The sequence below is a fragment of the Podarcis gaigeae genome (assembly GCF_964106915.1).
Source record: "Podarcis gaigeae genome assembly, chromosome: 2".
Taxonomy (NCBI): domain Eukaryota; kingdom Metazoa; phylum Chordata; class Lepidosauria; order Squamata; family Lacertidae; genus Podarcis; species Podarcis gaigeae.
Window position 1 is genome coordinate 61,510,564 of NC_139679.1, and position 17,430 is coordinate 61,527,993.

General features: G+C 41.1%; 1 protein-coding gene across 30 annotated transcripts in view; it reads left to right on the plus strand.

Annotated features, from left to right (window-relative positions):
* The window catches only part of MYOT (myotilin), a 55,854-nt gene that overhangs the window by 19,127 nt on the left and 19,297 nt on the right, over window positions 1–17,430 (plus strand). For 25 of the 30 annotated variants that reach the window (XM_083728439.1, XM_083728437.1, XM_083728447.1 and 22 more), the window contains 7 exons: window positions 2,913–2,985; window positions 3,094–3,223; window positions 5,662–5,724; window positions 6,497–6,638; window positions 9,630–9,653; window positions 11,073–11,192; window positions 12,268–12,529. In XM_083728439.1, coding sequence (XP_083584565.1) covers window positions 2,978–2,985; window positions 3,094–3,223; window positions 5,662–5,724; window positions 6,497–6,638; window positions 9,630–9,653; window positions 11,073–11,192; window positions 12,268–12,529 — 749 coding nt within the window. In that variant the 5' untranslated portion in view covers window positions 2,913–2,977. Of the gene's footprint in view, window positions 1–1,144; window positions 1,156–2,912; window positions 2,986–3,093; window positions 3,224–5,661; window positions 5,725–6,496; window positions 6,639–9,629; window positions 9,654–11,072; window positions 11,193–12,267; window positions 12,530–17,430 lie in introns of those variants that run through there. The other 5 variants (XM_083728434.1, XM_083728432.1, XM_083728433.1 and 2 more) reach the window with 2 other exon arrangements.

The window sequence follows — 17,430 nt, forward strand, 5'->3', positions numbered from 1 at the left end:
AGTCAGGACAATGCAGAGGTTTTTGCCAAAGCAAATTAGAAACTCTTGATGTACAGATATGTGGAGTGAAGCACCAGTTTTGTTTCTCCTTACCAGTTATTATGAATATGTCGTACTGTTACATTGATGAATCTGTTCTTGAATAATGTGAAATTGTTCAAATGTGATCTTAGCTTCTTGGGTCAATTGGTAGCAGGGTGATTCAACCTTGCATCATCACATTTTTGACAAATCTGATTGTTAAAATTAACCACCAAAGTTTGCTGGTAAGCTACACCCTGTTATAACTTTGTTCCCATATGTGTACAGTACCCAATGGAGACTGAAATGCCCAGTACAAGGTTAGTTATATTACAGGTGTGCTAAAGTGTCTGTGGAATTGAGTTCTTTAGGGTGGCAAGGAAATTGGTTCATTGAGATCTCTCATTTGAGTTATCTGAGAGTGTTCCCACAGCTCAGATTCTTCTTAAACTAGAATAGATCTGAACTGTAGAGAGCCTGATGAGCTTTTACACCAAGTGATGTATCCAAGTACAGTGGTACCTTGGTTTACGAACTTAATATGTTCCGGAAGTCCTTAAACAGAAACCGTTCTTAAACCGAGGTGCACTTTCCCTAATGAGGTCTCCCGCCGCCGGTGCCCTTCCACCATTCATATTCCATTCTTAGACCAAGGTAAAGCTCACAAACTGGGACACTACTTCCAGTTTTGCGGAGTTCGTAAACTGAATAGCTCGTAAATAGGGCTGTTCTTAAACGGAGGTACCACTGTAAGTCCTACTCAGAGCAGACCCAATGAAATTAATGTCCCTAAGTTAGATCTGTCTATCTATTTCACTGGGTCTGTTCTAAATAGGACCAACACTGGAAACAACACCCAATTTTGATATTTTATTAAATTATTCATAAACTGCCCTCTATCCAAGGATTTCACTGTGGAGCATTTTACTGGAATTTGCACACAGCAAAAGAGTGAAAGAAGAAAGCATGTCTTTGGAATGTTGTAACATTCTAAAATAAAGTCAAGACCCAGCTCTTCATTTCTGGTTTCAATGGGTCTTGTAATTTCTAAGGTTACAGTATTGTCATTTTAAGATCTTCACCACCATTTTCTTTTATTCAGGCTGCCGTGCTAGGGACCCTTATTTCCAGGAGGTAAAATCCACTTCCTGAAGTAGTAAATGCTATTTGAGAAGTTCAAAGAAATGACTAAAAACATCTTAAGGAAAAAGTAGCCCCAAAGTAGACTTTGAAAATTGAGCTATAAACATTTCCATTTAAACATTATCGTGTAATATCCCATATTACATGGTAATAATGTAATCCTGACATGCCTTCCTATGTAGCATGTTTCTTTATTATTATTATTAAACCCATCTTTTCTCTCTTGCATTTCTTTCTTGATTACTTTGGTTATCTTCCTATTGTTATTGTTAATCTCCAGTTTTTACTTTTAACGTCTTCTTTTCTTTAGTTTTGCTCAGCTAGGGCAGTTTCTGCTTTCGAAATTATTTACTGTACTTAAAGATACTGAGACTATTCATTTCATTTCTGTTCCATACCTAGTAGTTTAGGTATTATTATTTTTATAAAGAATTGATTACTGTAATACTTATAATTTCTAGTTATTCGTTTGTTATTTTTATATCCCACCTTTCTTCTAAAGAGTTCAAGGTGGTGTACACAGTTCTGTCCCTCTTCATTTACTCTCCACAACAACCCTGTGAGGTAGGTTAGACTGAGAGGTAGTGACTGGCCCAGTGTCACCCAGTGAGCTTCATGGCTGAGTGGAGTATTCAAGCTTTGGTCTACCAGGTCCTGGGACAACCCAGGCAGGTGGGTTGGGAATAATAATAATAATAATAATAATAATAATAATAATACCTACACATACACACACACCCAGTAATATCTGTAATGACAAATCTTTACATGGCCAAGAGTGGCATCACTGCAATCAGGGAGTAGTGCAAACTCCCGGCAATACTGTGCCACATTGAACTTACCTATTTAAAGAGCTAACAACTACACGGAGCAGGAGAAAGTGAGGTCACTTCTACACCAAAACATTTAAAGCACACTTAGCAGTTGTGGCTTCCCCACAAAGACTCTTGGGAACTGTAGTTTAAGGGTGCTGAGAGTTGCTTATTGCTTTATTTATATATTATATTTGTATCCCACCCTTCTTCCCAAAGGAGCCCGCAGCAGCAAACAGAAACATGTTAAAACAGTACAATTTAAAATCAAATTTAAAAACTCACACATTTAAAACAATTGCTTTGAAGCCCCTTACAGAGCTGCAGTCCCCAGTGCCCTTAACAAACTTTAGTTATTGGGATTCTTTGGGGGAAGCTATGACTGTTTCAAGTGGTATAAGAGCGCTTTAAATGTTTGGTGTGGATGTGACCACCGGCAGAGAGCTGGGTCGGGAGCTGCCAAGCCTAAATTTAGGGCTCTTCCTACAATGCATGTTTGCTGCAGGATTTGCAGTACAATCAGGGGCAGCTTTTCCTGTCCCTGCAAGACACTTTGGCAGGGTTGGGGCTAAATGTTTCCTGCCAGCTGCACAAATATTACTAGCCATGGTTAAGTCTAGATATCTGCCTTGGTCCAGAATTCTTGGAGGTTGCCTGCGCTTATAAGAATAACATATGCTTAAAAAAGCTTAATCTCTAGAGGACCTTTCAAAAAGTTGAAGGGGCTGCAGCATTGTATTTTCACTTATGTTTTCATCCAGTGGTGATACTGCTAGAATTGTAATAGTGCTGTACTTTCCATGGCATGCTGTCTGCCTGACATTCAGTTTTCACCATCCCAATCTATTAAACTTGCTCATTGGTTCCCCTCAGGGCGAGGGAAGATAAAGTGAATTATGTTTAACATACAAGCCTGATTGATGTTGTTTCCTCTAGGTTTACAAGGAAATCCTGACCAAGCTCTTCTCTGTGAATGTCAGCATACTGGCTGGGCCAGAGGAATGTCACAGTAAGTGAAGAAGTTCTCCATTGTATGCATAATCACCCAATAAAAATGTATGTCCGTCTCCCAGTAAGCTGTGCTTATTATTGTTTCTCCCCTGCCCTCAATACTTAGGACTGAGCGAAAAACTTCCAGCCTGTCACTGACCATTGGATCACCAGCCAGTGGAGAGTTTAGCAGCAGCAGCAAAGCATGTCGCAGTTATTCCACTTTAATTCAGCCGTTATCCACTGACCCTCAAAGAGTAGGTTAAACACTTCCTGTTCCCTTTGCATTAATTTTGGCAAAACGTTGAACCCTGCATTGAAATTCCAGTTTGTCTGCATTGGTTTATCCCCCTCCCCCATTTAAAACATGTCTGGCTGGGGTTGGGTTGTTTTTTTTTTTGGCATCTATCAATGAGAGGATTAGAAGCAGTCATGTGGCTACCCTGGAGCTTAGCCATTTGTCATATTCTTCCAAAGACATTTAAGAAAGGACAGTTGGATCAAAGCAGCTACTTAGTATAGAGATGGAGAATTCAAAACATCCAGGGATTTAAATGCCTTTCAAGTTGTTGGGGGGAAAGTGTGGGGAGAGATTACATAGGTTTCTTTTTATAAGATTCTGCTAAAGTAAAAAAGCAAATATATTATCAGTGGTAGAATTTTTTGTACACTATATTGACTAGTAGGCAGTTTCAGGCAGCCCCTATGGAATTGGTTTCCTTGTAAAGAAGTTTTAGAGACATAAATATCTCTTTACAAATGTACAAGTTGTGAATGCAGACAAGCATGCAGGTACCACAAATCCTGAAAGGAGCATGGAGTCTCCCAAAAACAAACATAGCATGCCTACAGATTGAAGCTTGTTCTTTCCAACTCCCATCCATGTCTGTGTTGTTCGCAAGTTAGTATTCACCAGCCATCAAAAGCAGCTGAAGGTTCTTCTAGCCATTAATGACCATTGAATAAACTCATTTAGCAAAAAGCTAAACAAAATATATTTATTGACACAGGCACATCCATGCGTCCAAATCTACAGCAATCAGCATAATTTGCCAATGTTTCCTTATTTCAGTAGTCGATAGGAAGAAATCAGTTGTAAAAATGTAAAGTATTCTCATGATTTGGTTCTTCATCTGTCAAAGGCAAGAGTTCCTGCTTATTCCAGAATCCCACATTTCTGTATTGCAGCTGGAATACTTTCCAAAGGAAAAAGGCAGATCTCCCGAACTGGTGTCCATCAGATGTTTTACTGGCTGGGATTGATGGTAGTTGTAGTCCAAAACATTTGGAGGGTACCAAGTCAAGGAAGCATATCTAGAAGCTGTGGACACTTAAGTACCAAGGACTAGGTCTGGTTTACATGTTAACAGTCATAATATCATGGTTACCACATAATTAACTATTCCTGTTCAGCAGTTCACAGTGCAAGTTAGTTGATTTCAATAAGTGATGGCAAGTGGCCAAACAATATTTTGCAGTGGCATTTTTTAAAAAAAATGTAAGGTGCAGGTGTTAAGCCATTAAATACCTATGTTTCACATTGTGAACAAAATGCTACAGTCTAAAGTCGCCTCCAGATGAGTGCAATAATAGCATATCAACTGGTGCCAGGTCTACAACATTCGAAGTATTTTCTCCAGATTAGCACCCATTAGATGGCTTGAAGATTATAGGATAGGTGGTTTGGAGGATTATAACATAAAAAAATGGAAGAGAGGTATGCTACAGATCAAGCAGTAACTTACAAATATTATTTGCATAGCATATTTAATGCACAAAGTGCACTGTAGCAACATCCGTTTCCTCAGTGGTTGTGTAAATTGTTAGCCTTTCCTTACACTTTTACAAATGCAAAGTGTGACTTGCCCAAAGCCAGGTGTCGATTTCATAAATTTCAGTACTCTAGTTCTATGCCCATCAAATATCTATCTACGTTCTATGTTCTATAAATATTGTTACAACCGCTTTGTAGAATGGTCATTCTATACAACTGGCTAATGCAAGACTTTTGGAAGAGATTTTGCTATCCCCAGGGGCTGCACTGTATGATTTGAGTCTACATTAGGTCAAGTCCTACACCTGGGAACAGCACAGGTAGGGAGGGAGAAGAACCCCATGCCATGCAGGGTTGTATGCTGCCACAACTCCCCATTACCATGACCCTGTGAGAATCCCAGGCTGCTGACCTCTTATGATGCGACAAGCAGATGAGCCATGTGACTTGTTGGAATTAATAGCATTACATTGACATATCTAGGACACACATCTAAAACTTCAAGTGGAGATGCCTTAAAACAGTGATGGCCAAACTTACCCCTCCAGCTGTTTGGGGACTACAATTCCCATCATCCCTGACCACTGGTTCTGTTAGCTAGGGATGATGGGAGTTGTAGTCCCAAAACAGCTGGAGGGCCAAGGCATCACTGCCTTAAAACCGTAACTCGTTCATTTTCTTCCATACAACTTCCTTTTTGCTTTTTTCTAATAAGGGATTTTTTATATTTTTTATTTTTTGGTATGGAGAGCATAAATTAGGATTGTCAGAAGAGAACTGTAGCATAGATAACCTAGTGTGCAAACTCCAGATAAAGTTCTTAGAAGTTATTTTTTCCTTTTGTCAGTAGTGAACGATATGCAGCTTCTCTAGATATTAAATACAGTGACAGCAATATCTCTCCTTTTTTTTAACATACAGATGCAAAACCCATCAAAAAACCAGACTGGATCCACATATGAAGCTGCCCCTGTATTTATAAAGGTAAGTAGCATAATCTAGACAGCAGCAGCTTGAAGCCAAAGGTGCTGTGGCAGGCGTGGAAGGCATTTTTGCTCACAGGAGGCAGGTTGCTAAATCTCTGTCCCAGGGTTTGACTGCTATACAGTATAGGAAATGGAATGCTGGGCTAGACATGCTTTGCAGGACTTTTGTGTTAATCTGCTTCCCCTTGGAATCTACCTCCAGATGTCCCCTCTTGTTCAGTGATATCTCTTTGAAATATTCTCCATATTTCAAAAAGTGAAAATCTGCAACTGCTAGAGGTTTTATTTACAATTAAGTAATATACAAATTCTTTTAAATAATATTGTTCATTTCTTCTTTATTTTGACAATCTCTATACCGTTGAATTACAAAAATCTATAAGCAGTGTACCGCCACGGGGTGAGCTCCCGTTGCTCGGTCTCAGCTCCTGCCAACCTAGCAGTTCGAAAGCACGTCAAAGTGCAAGTAGGCGTTTCCGTGCGCTGCTCTGGTTTGCCAGAAGCTGCTTAGTCATACTGGCCACATGACCTGGAAGCTGTACGCCGGCTCCCTCGGCCAGTAAAGCGAGATGAGCGCCGCAACCCCAGAGTCTGTCACGACTGGACCTAATGGTCAGAGGTCCCTTTACCTTTTATAAGCAGTGTACAAGAAAATAAAAATAAAATAAAAATCCAATTCCAAACTGTTGATCCCCAGTTTCTCTCTAAGCAAAGTAAGTGTGGGGAAGTCTTATGTCATGCATATTTACAGTACTTTTTAACTCCTTCAGGGTCTTCAAAACATTAGCACTACCAACGGCCAGCTAGTGGTGTTTGAATGTCGAATACGGGCATCACCCACTCTTCAAGTTCACTGGTACAGAGAGAACAATCAAATAATCGATTCTGCAGACTTTCGAATATTGAGAAAAAGTAGGTTTTCTGATTTTTAAAAAAACTTCTGTATCTACTACCCAAATTTCCAATTTCAATTAATAAAAGAAAAAAGATTATTTCTATCCATGGAATTTAACAAATCTAAACAAGCTGTAGTCTGCAAAAATGTCTCAAGTTTGTGCACAGTGTTCGGCAAATCCTGTTGAAGTCAATGAGACTTAAGCAGCCAATAGTTGTCAACTTACAGATTTGAAAATATGGGACCAGCAGCCTTGAAAATAAGGGAAGCAGCCTCACCTGTTCCAGGCACTCCAGTCTTCCTGTCCTCCTGCAGTCTGGTCAAACTCATGCTTCGAGAACACTGTCCAACCAACTTTGTAACCAGAGGTTCAATTGAATAGAATCTGAATCACATGCACCACAAGGCCTATGCAGCCTCAACTTAAGATGGCTCCCCGGCCTGGCTTTGCACTGCAAAGTTTGCAGCAGCACGTGCAACAAAATGGCGTCTAGCATTCAAAAAACCCCTCAGCTTGCATTAACTAGCCACACACAAGGCATGAAAGCTCCACCCCCCAGTCATTCTTAGACTTCTTATTGGGTGAGCAACACAGCCAAGCAACACAGTTGGAGCCTCCCTCCTCCCTGGCCGGCAGGCAGGGAGGGGAGCTGCTTCCTTTGAAATTTAAGGGGCATCATTTAAGGGACATTTAAGGGACATCCATCAATAAGGGAATGGGACGCAGGTGGCGCTGTGGGTTAAAGCCTCAGCACCTAGGACTTGCCGATCGAAAGGTCGGCGGTTCGAATCCCTGCGGCGGGGTGCGCTCCCGCTGCTCGGTCCCAGCGCCTGCCAACCTAGCAGTTCGAAAGCACCTCCGGCTGCAAGTAGATAAATAGGGACCGCTTACCAGCGGGAAGGTAAACGGTGTTTCCGTGTGCGGCTCTGGCTCGCCAGAGCAGCGATGTCACGCTGGCCACGTGACCCGGAAGTGTCTCCGGACAGCGCTGGCTCCTGGCCTCTTGAGTGAGATGGGCGCACAACCCCAGAGTCTGTCAAGACTGGCCCGTACGGGCAGGGGTACCTTTACCTTACTATCAATAAGGGACAGCAGCGGGACATGGTGCTGGAATAAGGGACTGTCCCTTCAAATAAGGGACACTTGACAGCTATGGTCCTGTTCAGTATTTCCCCATTCTCTGCAAGTACCAGCCAATGAATGGGAACAGGGATAGAGGCATGCTGAGCCAATGCCTTTTCATGTGTTTTCTTTTGCTAAGGAGTTTCGATGATATTGGGAAGAGACATGTAGATTGGCAGCAGCCAGATGTCTGCATAATATCTAGTTAGCCCCTAAAAAGTTTTTATATTGCCCTTTTGGTAATGTATCTTTCAAAAGTGTGGCCCATGACCTTAGGCTGTGTACGTGTGACATTTTATTCTAGAATTCTAGTATTTGGTTTTTTTCTACATAGTCCACACACAATCTAGATTTTTTTGCCCTTGAAAAGCACTTATTGAGAAACCAGTTTATTTCTGAAAATAAAAGCTCACTGCAGATTTATTCTGCATTACCTCATAGTGTGTCCATTTGAAACAAGATCAAAATAGATGCAGGTGGTCTTGAGTCTTGACAGTAGGTGTGTGTGTCCAAAGATGCCCAACGTTGTAGGTAGCGTATAGCAAGATCGCAATCTCCATTTCAAGGGGAAGGTTTTCAAACACATATCATGTACCCTCTTTGGACAACAAGATCTGAAATCAATCTAGATTGTTTTCAATGAATCCAGGGACACTTTTCAATGTCAATGGATTTTGTATGGGGACTGATTTGTAAATCCAGGGACTGTCACCAGGAAACGGGGACGTCTGGTAACCTTAATCTAGATTAAAAGCATGTGGAGGACAAGCATGTCTAATTCCAGACTGAGAGAAACTACATTTTTGTACTGCAAATGAATTAATGTGCCCACACATTCTTGATTTCTAGTTAATTAAGACAGAAAGAATGAAGAAAATTGCTCAAGCAAAATTATATGCAAATGTCTCCGTCTACCACAGATACATACGTAAAACAACAATTAAACTATTGTGTATTCCTGTTGTTTTGGGGCCTAATGCTAGCCTAGGGTTGACAGAAAACTAATTTTCCTCTACAGCCTCATGGAAGGCCAACAGGTCTAGTAATGCTGGCAAGGAAATAAGTGCTTAGTTGTATCTTAAGGTTCACAGCTTGTGTCTTTCAGATCTTCATTTTCAGTAGGCTTCATTAAACTATTAAGATCAATAGTCTTTCCATTGATTGAAATGCAGTACAGATTGCATTCTTGGTATAATTTGATTGAAACCCAAGGTCAAAACCTAATAGTATTGACTATTGTTTAAGTGTTTGCTTAAGTGGCTTTGTCTCAAACCATATTTGATATGCAGTATAAGCTGAGGCACTGGAGATCAGTACTGAATAAGAGCAGCAATCTAACCTCTACTCTGTGCTTTTCCCAGACTTCAAGCACGCTCTCTCAGTTTCAACTCTTTTCCAACAATGCATCCCTCCTCCAGCCCACCTGCTGGAGGTAAAAACAGGTGGGACTGTGCAACCCTGGGGAAAGGAAGTGGGACAGTCATTAAAATGAGAAACAAATAGGTTGTATTGGATGACAAGAAGCACAGATTATAAACTGATAAGAAGGCTATTATGAAATGCTAAGCCTGCATGGCATTTCAAACTGCACCAGTACCAGAATCAAGCCTCATCTCGTATGTCCCTCATATTAAATGACATTCCACATACATCTTCAAGAGGCTCCACTGACAGATGCGTTTTTCATCAGTAGGACTATCAGTATAGTATATTTATTAGGTTATGTATCTTGCAACAGTATTTACTAGTGTATTTACTAGTGTGTATTCAGCTTGTTGAACAGCTCTTACTGCTAGGAACTTTGTCCTGAGCATAACAATTAAGCCATTGTCTATACTGATGTTCGCTCTCTCTGTCTCTCTCTCTCTGTGTGTGTGTGTTTCAGAGGCTTGTTCATCCCTGACCCCTGGTAAGTAATTCTAAAGGACTAGGAGGGAACTAGTTGCTGAAAACCAGGCACATCCAACAACTAGTGACCCCAGATGAGAATGTGCATCCAGTCAGTAGAATGAGGCTTAGCTGAGCGCAGCAATACAGAAGTGTCCCTGCATTAGTTACAACATGCACAGAATCTGCTTTGGTGTGCAGATATTTCTTGCTGCATCTGAGAGATATTGCTCAGCAAGCTGTATGCTGTATCATCAGTAAGAAATTCTGCGGCCTTCTGTGTAAAAGTGACACAATAGCAAGCAACAAAGTGCACATAAGACTCGACTTCTTATATGCCTGTAGCCTAGCTGTACTAGTAAAGAGGTGTGTTGGTGTCTAGCTCAATGCTTTGAAGTCAGTCCCATTTAATTACCTATTAACATTAAATTACTTAATTACTTAATTTAATTACTTGAATTAGTTTACTCCCATGTAAGTATACCTTGAATTGCAGTGGTATTTGTACACAGAAAGTAATAATTTGTGTCATCCCTTCACAGCCGTTTTCATGAAGGCAAACCACGTTCTACATTCACCAGCCTGCATTTGTACGGTGGCCTCCTGAGTCCATTCTCAAAGGTTGAATGGGGTTAACGTTTGCAGAGGCTTACATTTAGATTAAACACACGTATTCTTGCTGTTTTAAAGGCTCTGCAGTTGCTATTTAATTAGACCTTGCCTATTCATTTTATTTTGTCATAATTGAATTTGTTTAAAATCATGAATTATTTTTTGCGAACTGCCTTAGGAAAGTGTTGTTGTTGTTGTTGTTTAGTCGTTTAGTCGTGTCCGACTCTTCGTGACCCCATGGACCAGAGAACGCCAGGCACCTCTGTCCTCCACTGCCTCCCGCAGTTTGGTCAAACTCATGCTGGTAACCTCGAAAACACTATCCAACCATCTCGTCCTCTGCCGTCCCCTTCTCCTTGTGCCCTCCATCTTTCCCAACATCAGGGTCTTCTCCAGGGAGTCTTCTCTTCTCATGAGGTGGCCAAAGTACTGGAGCCTCAGCTTCACAATCTGTCCTTCCAGTGAGCACTCAGGGTTGATTTCCTTCAGTATGGAGAGGTTTGATCTTCTTGCAGTCCATGGGACTCTCAAGAGTCTCCTCCAGCACCATAATTCAAAAGCAGGAAAGTAGTCTTACTTAATATTGTGAACAAAGTGACAACAGAATCTGCTTCAAATTATAAGAATAATCATGCCTTAACTGCCAGAATAAACCATGAACTTCTATAGTGCTGCCTTTTTACCCAAGATGTACTTTCTTTCCAGCAATAAAATCTCAGTTCTATGGAAAATTAGGTCAATTCCCACTGGTAGTATGGGAGAAATGGTAATATGGCAATGTTTAAAAATTCATTTTTAAGTGTCTCATTCAGCTATTTCCTCCTTCCAGAGGAAGTTTGCACCTTAGTGATTACAGAAGCATTTCCTGAAGATTCTGGAATATTTAAATGCATTGCTGAAAATGAGTTTGGTGCAGTAGCCTCCAGTGCACACCTTTTTGTTTCCCAAGGTAATTGCAGATTCTTCTCCCTCTCAGTTTTGGTGGGAGGGTAGGATGCTGTTTCTTCTCTGGAAGGATGACTTCTATTTCCCACTCGTGCAAAACAGCGTTATTTAAGCCTGGAATAGCTTGTTGCCAGCTGTGCAGCACAGCAAAATGATCAGACTATATATACACAACCTGAAAGCTAAAAACGATTGTTTTTAAATATATCTACTGAAGCTTTAGACACACAACTTGCCTGGTCTAAAAACACTTTCTGAAAACCGAGTGCCTGGAGCATGGGTAGGCAAACTAAGGCCTGGGGGCCGGATCCAGCCCAATTGCCTTCTAAATCCAGCCCACGGACGGTCTGGGACTCAGCGTGTTTTTACATGAGTAAAATGTGTGCATCGCTGGATTATATGTGGGGTATAGGAATTTGTTCTTTTTTCCCCTTGAAAATATAGTCTGCCCCCCCCCCCAAGGTCTGAGGGACAGTGGACTGGCCCCGTGCTGAAAAAGTTTGCTGACCCCTGGCCTAGAGAATTAACGGAGGGCGTGTTAAGCAGTTAACATAAAAGCTAAGCAAGCCTTGCATTGCTCAGTACTGATAGCCTTGGACTTCCATGCAAGTTGTTCTGAGTTTTCCAAAGAATAATATGTATACTTTGCTTTAATTAACTAAATCTAAATCAAGGCATATCAATGGAGATTTGTTTGGTGCAATTCAAAGACAGTACAAGACGCTTTTGTGTTTCTTTACAGTCCCTAACGTTCTCTTTTTTTATTTCTTTAAAAGCCTGCTCTTATTATTATTTCTGGATTCTGTAATGGATTCCACAAGGATTCCCATCCTTAGTTTCTCTCTTTTCAGATAAGAACTGTCAGTTTATAAATAGTTTTAGTTGTTTTAGTTTCACTCAAAATATGCAAATCCTTTTCATCAAGAAGATACGGTGGAATTTCCCTGATGAGTAAAGAGATTAGAGAGATTTACAATATGGCTCTTTAGAAATCACTTTCCCACCCCAAACTAGACAATAATACAATGGTGTGAGTCAGTGCTTTTGGTTTTACTGTATATCTAAATTGTGCTTTTCAGGAACAGAGGAGATTGAAGGATTTGAAGTGGCTCCCTCACTGTCAGCTACACCAGCCACAATGAACGTCCTCTCTACACCAAACAGCCAATGTGTAGGAATGGGAAGTGATGTAGACAACAAACCTTCCAGTGTTACACTACAAAAGTCTTCTGGCTCATCAAGTCCAGAGGAACCTGCAAGTTCCTGGTGGCGAAACTATGGTGACGAGAGCAAGGATTTTAGTGACATTTATGAAGAAACTTCAGATAACTCATATCATAGGTAAGTCAAAGCAAATATTCTAATAACTCTTCTACTCAACTGTAGGAACTGCTTCCACTATAAATCACTGCAAACAATACTCTCCCCCTCCAAAAAATTACCCCAGATCTATAGGATATGAATTTTGGAAGCACAGTTTCTGGTTTGCCTGCAGACAAATTGACCTTCTAGTCTAGCCATGCAATTGCAGAGGCACCTAGCTTTATATGTTCATTGACATTTTAATTTGGATGAGTTATCCACAAAAGTCAGGCAGGTTGTTGAATAAAGTAAAGGGTAAAGGGACCCCTGATCTTAGGTTCAGTCATGGCTGACTCTGGGCTTGTGGCGCTCATCTCGCTTTATTGGCCAAGGGAGCCGGCGTACAGCTTCCGGGTCACATGGCCAGCATGACTAAGCCGCTTCTGGCGAACCAGAGCAGCGCACGGAAACGTCGTTTACCTTCCCGCCAGAACGGCACCTATTTATCTACTTGCACTTTGACATACTTTTGAACTGCTAGGTTGGCAGGAGCAGGAACCGAGCAACGGGAGCTCACCCCGTTGCGGGGATTTGAACCACCGACCTTCTGATCGGCAAGTCCTAGGCTCTGTGGTTTAACCCACAGCGCCACCCATGTCCCATTGTTGAATACAGACCCTTTAATTCAGTGGTAGGGTACAGCACAATAATGGTAAGCACAGCTGCAAACATTTTCATCTGGCCACAGATTTTCCAAAATATGACTCAAATTAAAACTAATTATGCTCTCTGAGGTTAAAAGATGAGCACTGTAGCAAAAAGAAAGAAAAAGAAAAACTATAGAAAATTATTGTCTATGCATAAAACTAAAATAAATACCTGAACCCATGTCAAGTTAACTTGAGAACTAACACTTCATTGAGATAATATATTTGCCTCAAGAATGTCCGTTTCCTGGGATAAAAAGCAATGAGTAGTTCAGTTGAGTGGAATATCCTATTTTTAAATTTGGTAATCAACATTTTAAAAACAATTACCTGTTCTGAATGCACCACTACAAATGAGTCAAGAGCTCCCAGTGGAATGATTTACACCTCTATAAAATTAATTTCAACAGCATGGCTATCTATAAATTAGAAATAAAAAAAACTGTTTCTTTTAATTTTGATGACACCAAATTTTTGATTTGGTTCTTTAAACCAATTTGGTTTTTTTATCTAACATCGTATCATCTCAGGGTGGCTTACAATATAATAAAACAGGAAGACAGCACTATGATAAGACTTAATTCAATGAAACTTATAAAAGCAGTATAAAATACGGAACCACAACCTGGGCTCTTCACTTGCCCAAAGAACCACAACTCATGCTCTTCACTTGCAGTAGCAACATATTTCCTAATAATCTCGCAAACCCCCTGGCAAACATGAGTTTTCACCTGGCACCAAAATCCCAATGCCAGTCATGACTCTAGGAAGAGGATATTCTCTTGCTAGGATGCCACCACAAAGAATGCCCTATCCCATGGCACCACATAATGCACTTCAGCTGATTGGTAGAACAATGAGAAGGGCCTCCACTCCAGAACTAAAATAATGGGCAGGCTGGTGCAGGGAGAGGCATTATTCAGTTGTTTAGATCCTAAGATGTTTAGAACTTTGTGGGTATACGCCATCACCTTGAATTCCACCTTCACCTTCTTCTTCTCTTCTTTGGCGATCACTCGTAGCATTACAGCATTACGCTTTCCATTTTTTAGTTTGGAAGACGGTAATCAGGCATCCACACAACATGACCAGTCCAACAAAGCTGATGTTGAAGAATCATTGCTTCAACACTGGTGATCTTTGCTTCTTCCAGTACACTGTTATTAGTTTGTCTTCCCAAGTGATGTGTAATTTCTTTTGGAGACACTGTTCATGGAATCTTTCGAGGAGTTGGAGATGGCATTTATAAGTGGTCCATGTTTCACAAGCGTACAGTAAGGTTGGTAGGCAGCCAATAATAAATTGTCCAGATCATAAAGAAGAAGGTATATCTAGGTCTAGTATAACGTTGTGAAATATTTAAGCCTGTAAATTTGTGTGCTTCGGACTGGCAAAATGCATTATGCATTAATCCATACGTGGGATGTCATTGGAATTCTTCACAAGCCTAATTCCAAGGGAAATGATTGAATAAGGGAAATTCCAAGGGAAATAGCTGAATAAGTCTCCAGTCCTATATACTTACCTGGGAAAAAGTCCCATTGAACTTAATATGACTGACTTCTGAGTAGACATGTGTAGGGTCTTCTAGCTCCTTAACAGATTTATTGTGTGCCATAGCTAATGTTGTAATAAGCCTTTAAGGAACTATGAGACTCTTTAGAATTTTAGAAATCCAGAGTTGTAGAATGTCCTAATTCCTTATGATACCTGAAAGTACAACCAGATCTCTCATGAGGTGGCCATCATATGATAATAGTACTGTAGTAGTGGTTGTTTTCTGTCTCTGGCATAAATATGTTTTGGGCCAGGCTTTATTTTCTAGTTTCAACATTGTGATGGCAATGTGATGGCAAGTTCAGGATGACTTTTTACAGGGTTGTTTTTAGAAGAGTTGGATACTGGAGTCTTGTATTTCCGTATTAATCTTTATTTACACATTAGAGCATACAGGCTTTATGAAGCTGATGGTTATACTACAGTTTCCTTCCATGCCTGCTAATTCTGACTTTTGACTGAAAAGGCTTGGTTTCAGTTACATAGCCAGTTTCCTTTTCATAATCACTATTTTCTTTAGGTGGAATTTTATGCTAATCGGTACCCAATTAATGCTTGCTTGATAGAATGCGTGTCCAAAGTACTGGTATGTGAGCTTAATTTTACATTTCTAATCAGAACCTTAATATGGTAGTTTTCTCTGAAAAAGATAAACAATACAAAAAGGAAGTCGGTACTTTTGGTTTACGCATTTAAACTTTTTCCTTCGCTACCAATCTAGATCAAAGCAATACTACATTAACATATTCTTTTGAACTGCAAATTTAGTGAATTTAGGGTGTAACATTGGAACTGTTATTTGTAGTGGAAATTGGGGGAATAAACCTTTAGCTTTTGGCTGACCTCAGTTACAGACAATTTCTCATTCCTGTTTGTTCCTGGATGGAACTTCTCACCTCCTCCAGTTGTAGCACAGAAGTTGTTATTCTTCTGTAGCTCAAAGCATGCAATGTGAAACTGCAGATTAAATGGCCTAAACCTAACATGTTTATTCAGAAGCAAAGCCCAGTGATTTTCAGTTGGCTTTACTTTCATGTAAGCATGCTTAGGTATGCAGCCCAAGATAGAACCTTTGGACAGGAAGTGAACATGCTTTACTACAGTGGAGAATGTATTGGATAATGCATGGAAAGTGATATTTGTGACCGGGTTGCATTTGGACCCAGTTCAAAGGTAAAGGGACCCCTGACCGTTAGGTCCAGATGTGGACAACTCTGGGGTTGCGGTGCTCATCTCACTTTACTGGCCGAGGGAGCCAGCGTACAACTTGTTATGTGGTCAGTATGACTAAGCTGCTTCTGGGGAACCAGAGCAGCACGCAGAAACGCTGTTTACCTTCCCAATGGAGCGGTACCTATTTAGGTACCTGTTTAGGGAAGCTTTTAATAGGTTATTGTATTTTAGTGTTTTGTTGGAAGCCACCCAGAGTGGCTGGGGAAACCCAGCCAGATGGGCAGGGTATAAATAATAATAAATAATAAATTATTATTCCTATTATTATTATTAATCTACTTGCACTTTGATTAATAATAATAATAGTAATAATAATAATTTATTATATATTAATCTACTTGCACTTTGAGGGACGCGGGTGGCGCTGTGGGTAAAACCTCAGCACCTAGGACTTGCCGATCGCATGGTTGGCGGATCGAATCCCCGCGGCGGGGTGAGCTCCCGTTGCACGGTCCCAGCTCCTGCCCACCTAGCAGTTCGAAAGCACCCTTAAGTGCGAGTAGATAAATAGGTACCGCTTTATAGCGGGAAGGTAAACGGTGTTTCCGTGTACTGCTCAGGTGCCGGTTCGCCAGAGCAGCTTCGTCATGCTGGCCACGTGACCCAGAAGTGTCTGTGGACAGCGCTGGCTCCCGGCCTCTAGAGTGAGATGAGCGCACAACCCTAGAGTCTGTCAAGACTGGCCCATATGGGCAGGGGTACCTTTACCTTTACTTGCACTTTGACGTGCTTTCGAACTGCTAGGTTGGCAGGAGCAAGGACCGAGCAACAGGACCTCACCCCGTCGCAGGAATTCAAACCGCTGACCTTCTGATTGGCAAGCCCTAGGCTCTGTGGTTTAGACCACAGCACCACCCATGAGCCTAAACCCAGTTTAGTGCACCCTAAAACAAGGCTAGGGAACCTGTTGTCCTCCGACGGCATTGGACTCCCAACTCCAATCCTTACCATTGGCCGTGCTGCATGGTGCTGGTGGAGAGTCCAATGACAACTGGAGGGCCAACGGGTTTCTCAGAAGCCAGGCACTACCGGTCTATTGTAAAGGCTGCCAATTTCTATACAAGCTTTGTTTCTTATGATTTGTGGTTGCACAGCTGGACTTTTGCCACTCCAGCATCATATTAGTGGGATGCTCTTCCTAAAGAGGTCTGCACACCCACCTCAATGCCAATGAGCAAACTTAATGATTCAGAAAAGCCTTTGGGGTTATTTGAACTAGGCTGAACAATCACAATGGCTTCTACGGCTTTTCGCTGGCATTTATTTTGTTTTTACCAGTTGTAGTTGTTGTTTTTCTTCAGCTCATAGCAGCAATGAATCTGTTTTTACCAGTTGTATGGATTTTAAATCAAGTTGTTTCTAAGCTACTTTGGTCATCCCTCTCCCAAAAGGTGGGCTATAAACGCTTTATTAAATTAATAAACAATGCAAGACTTGGAATGC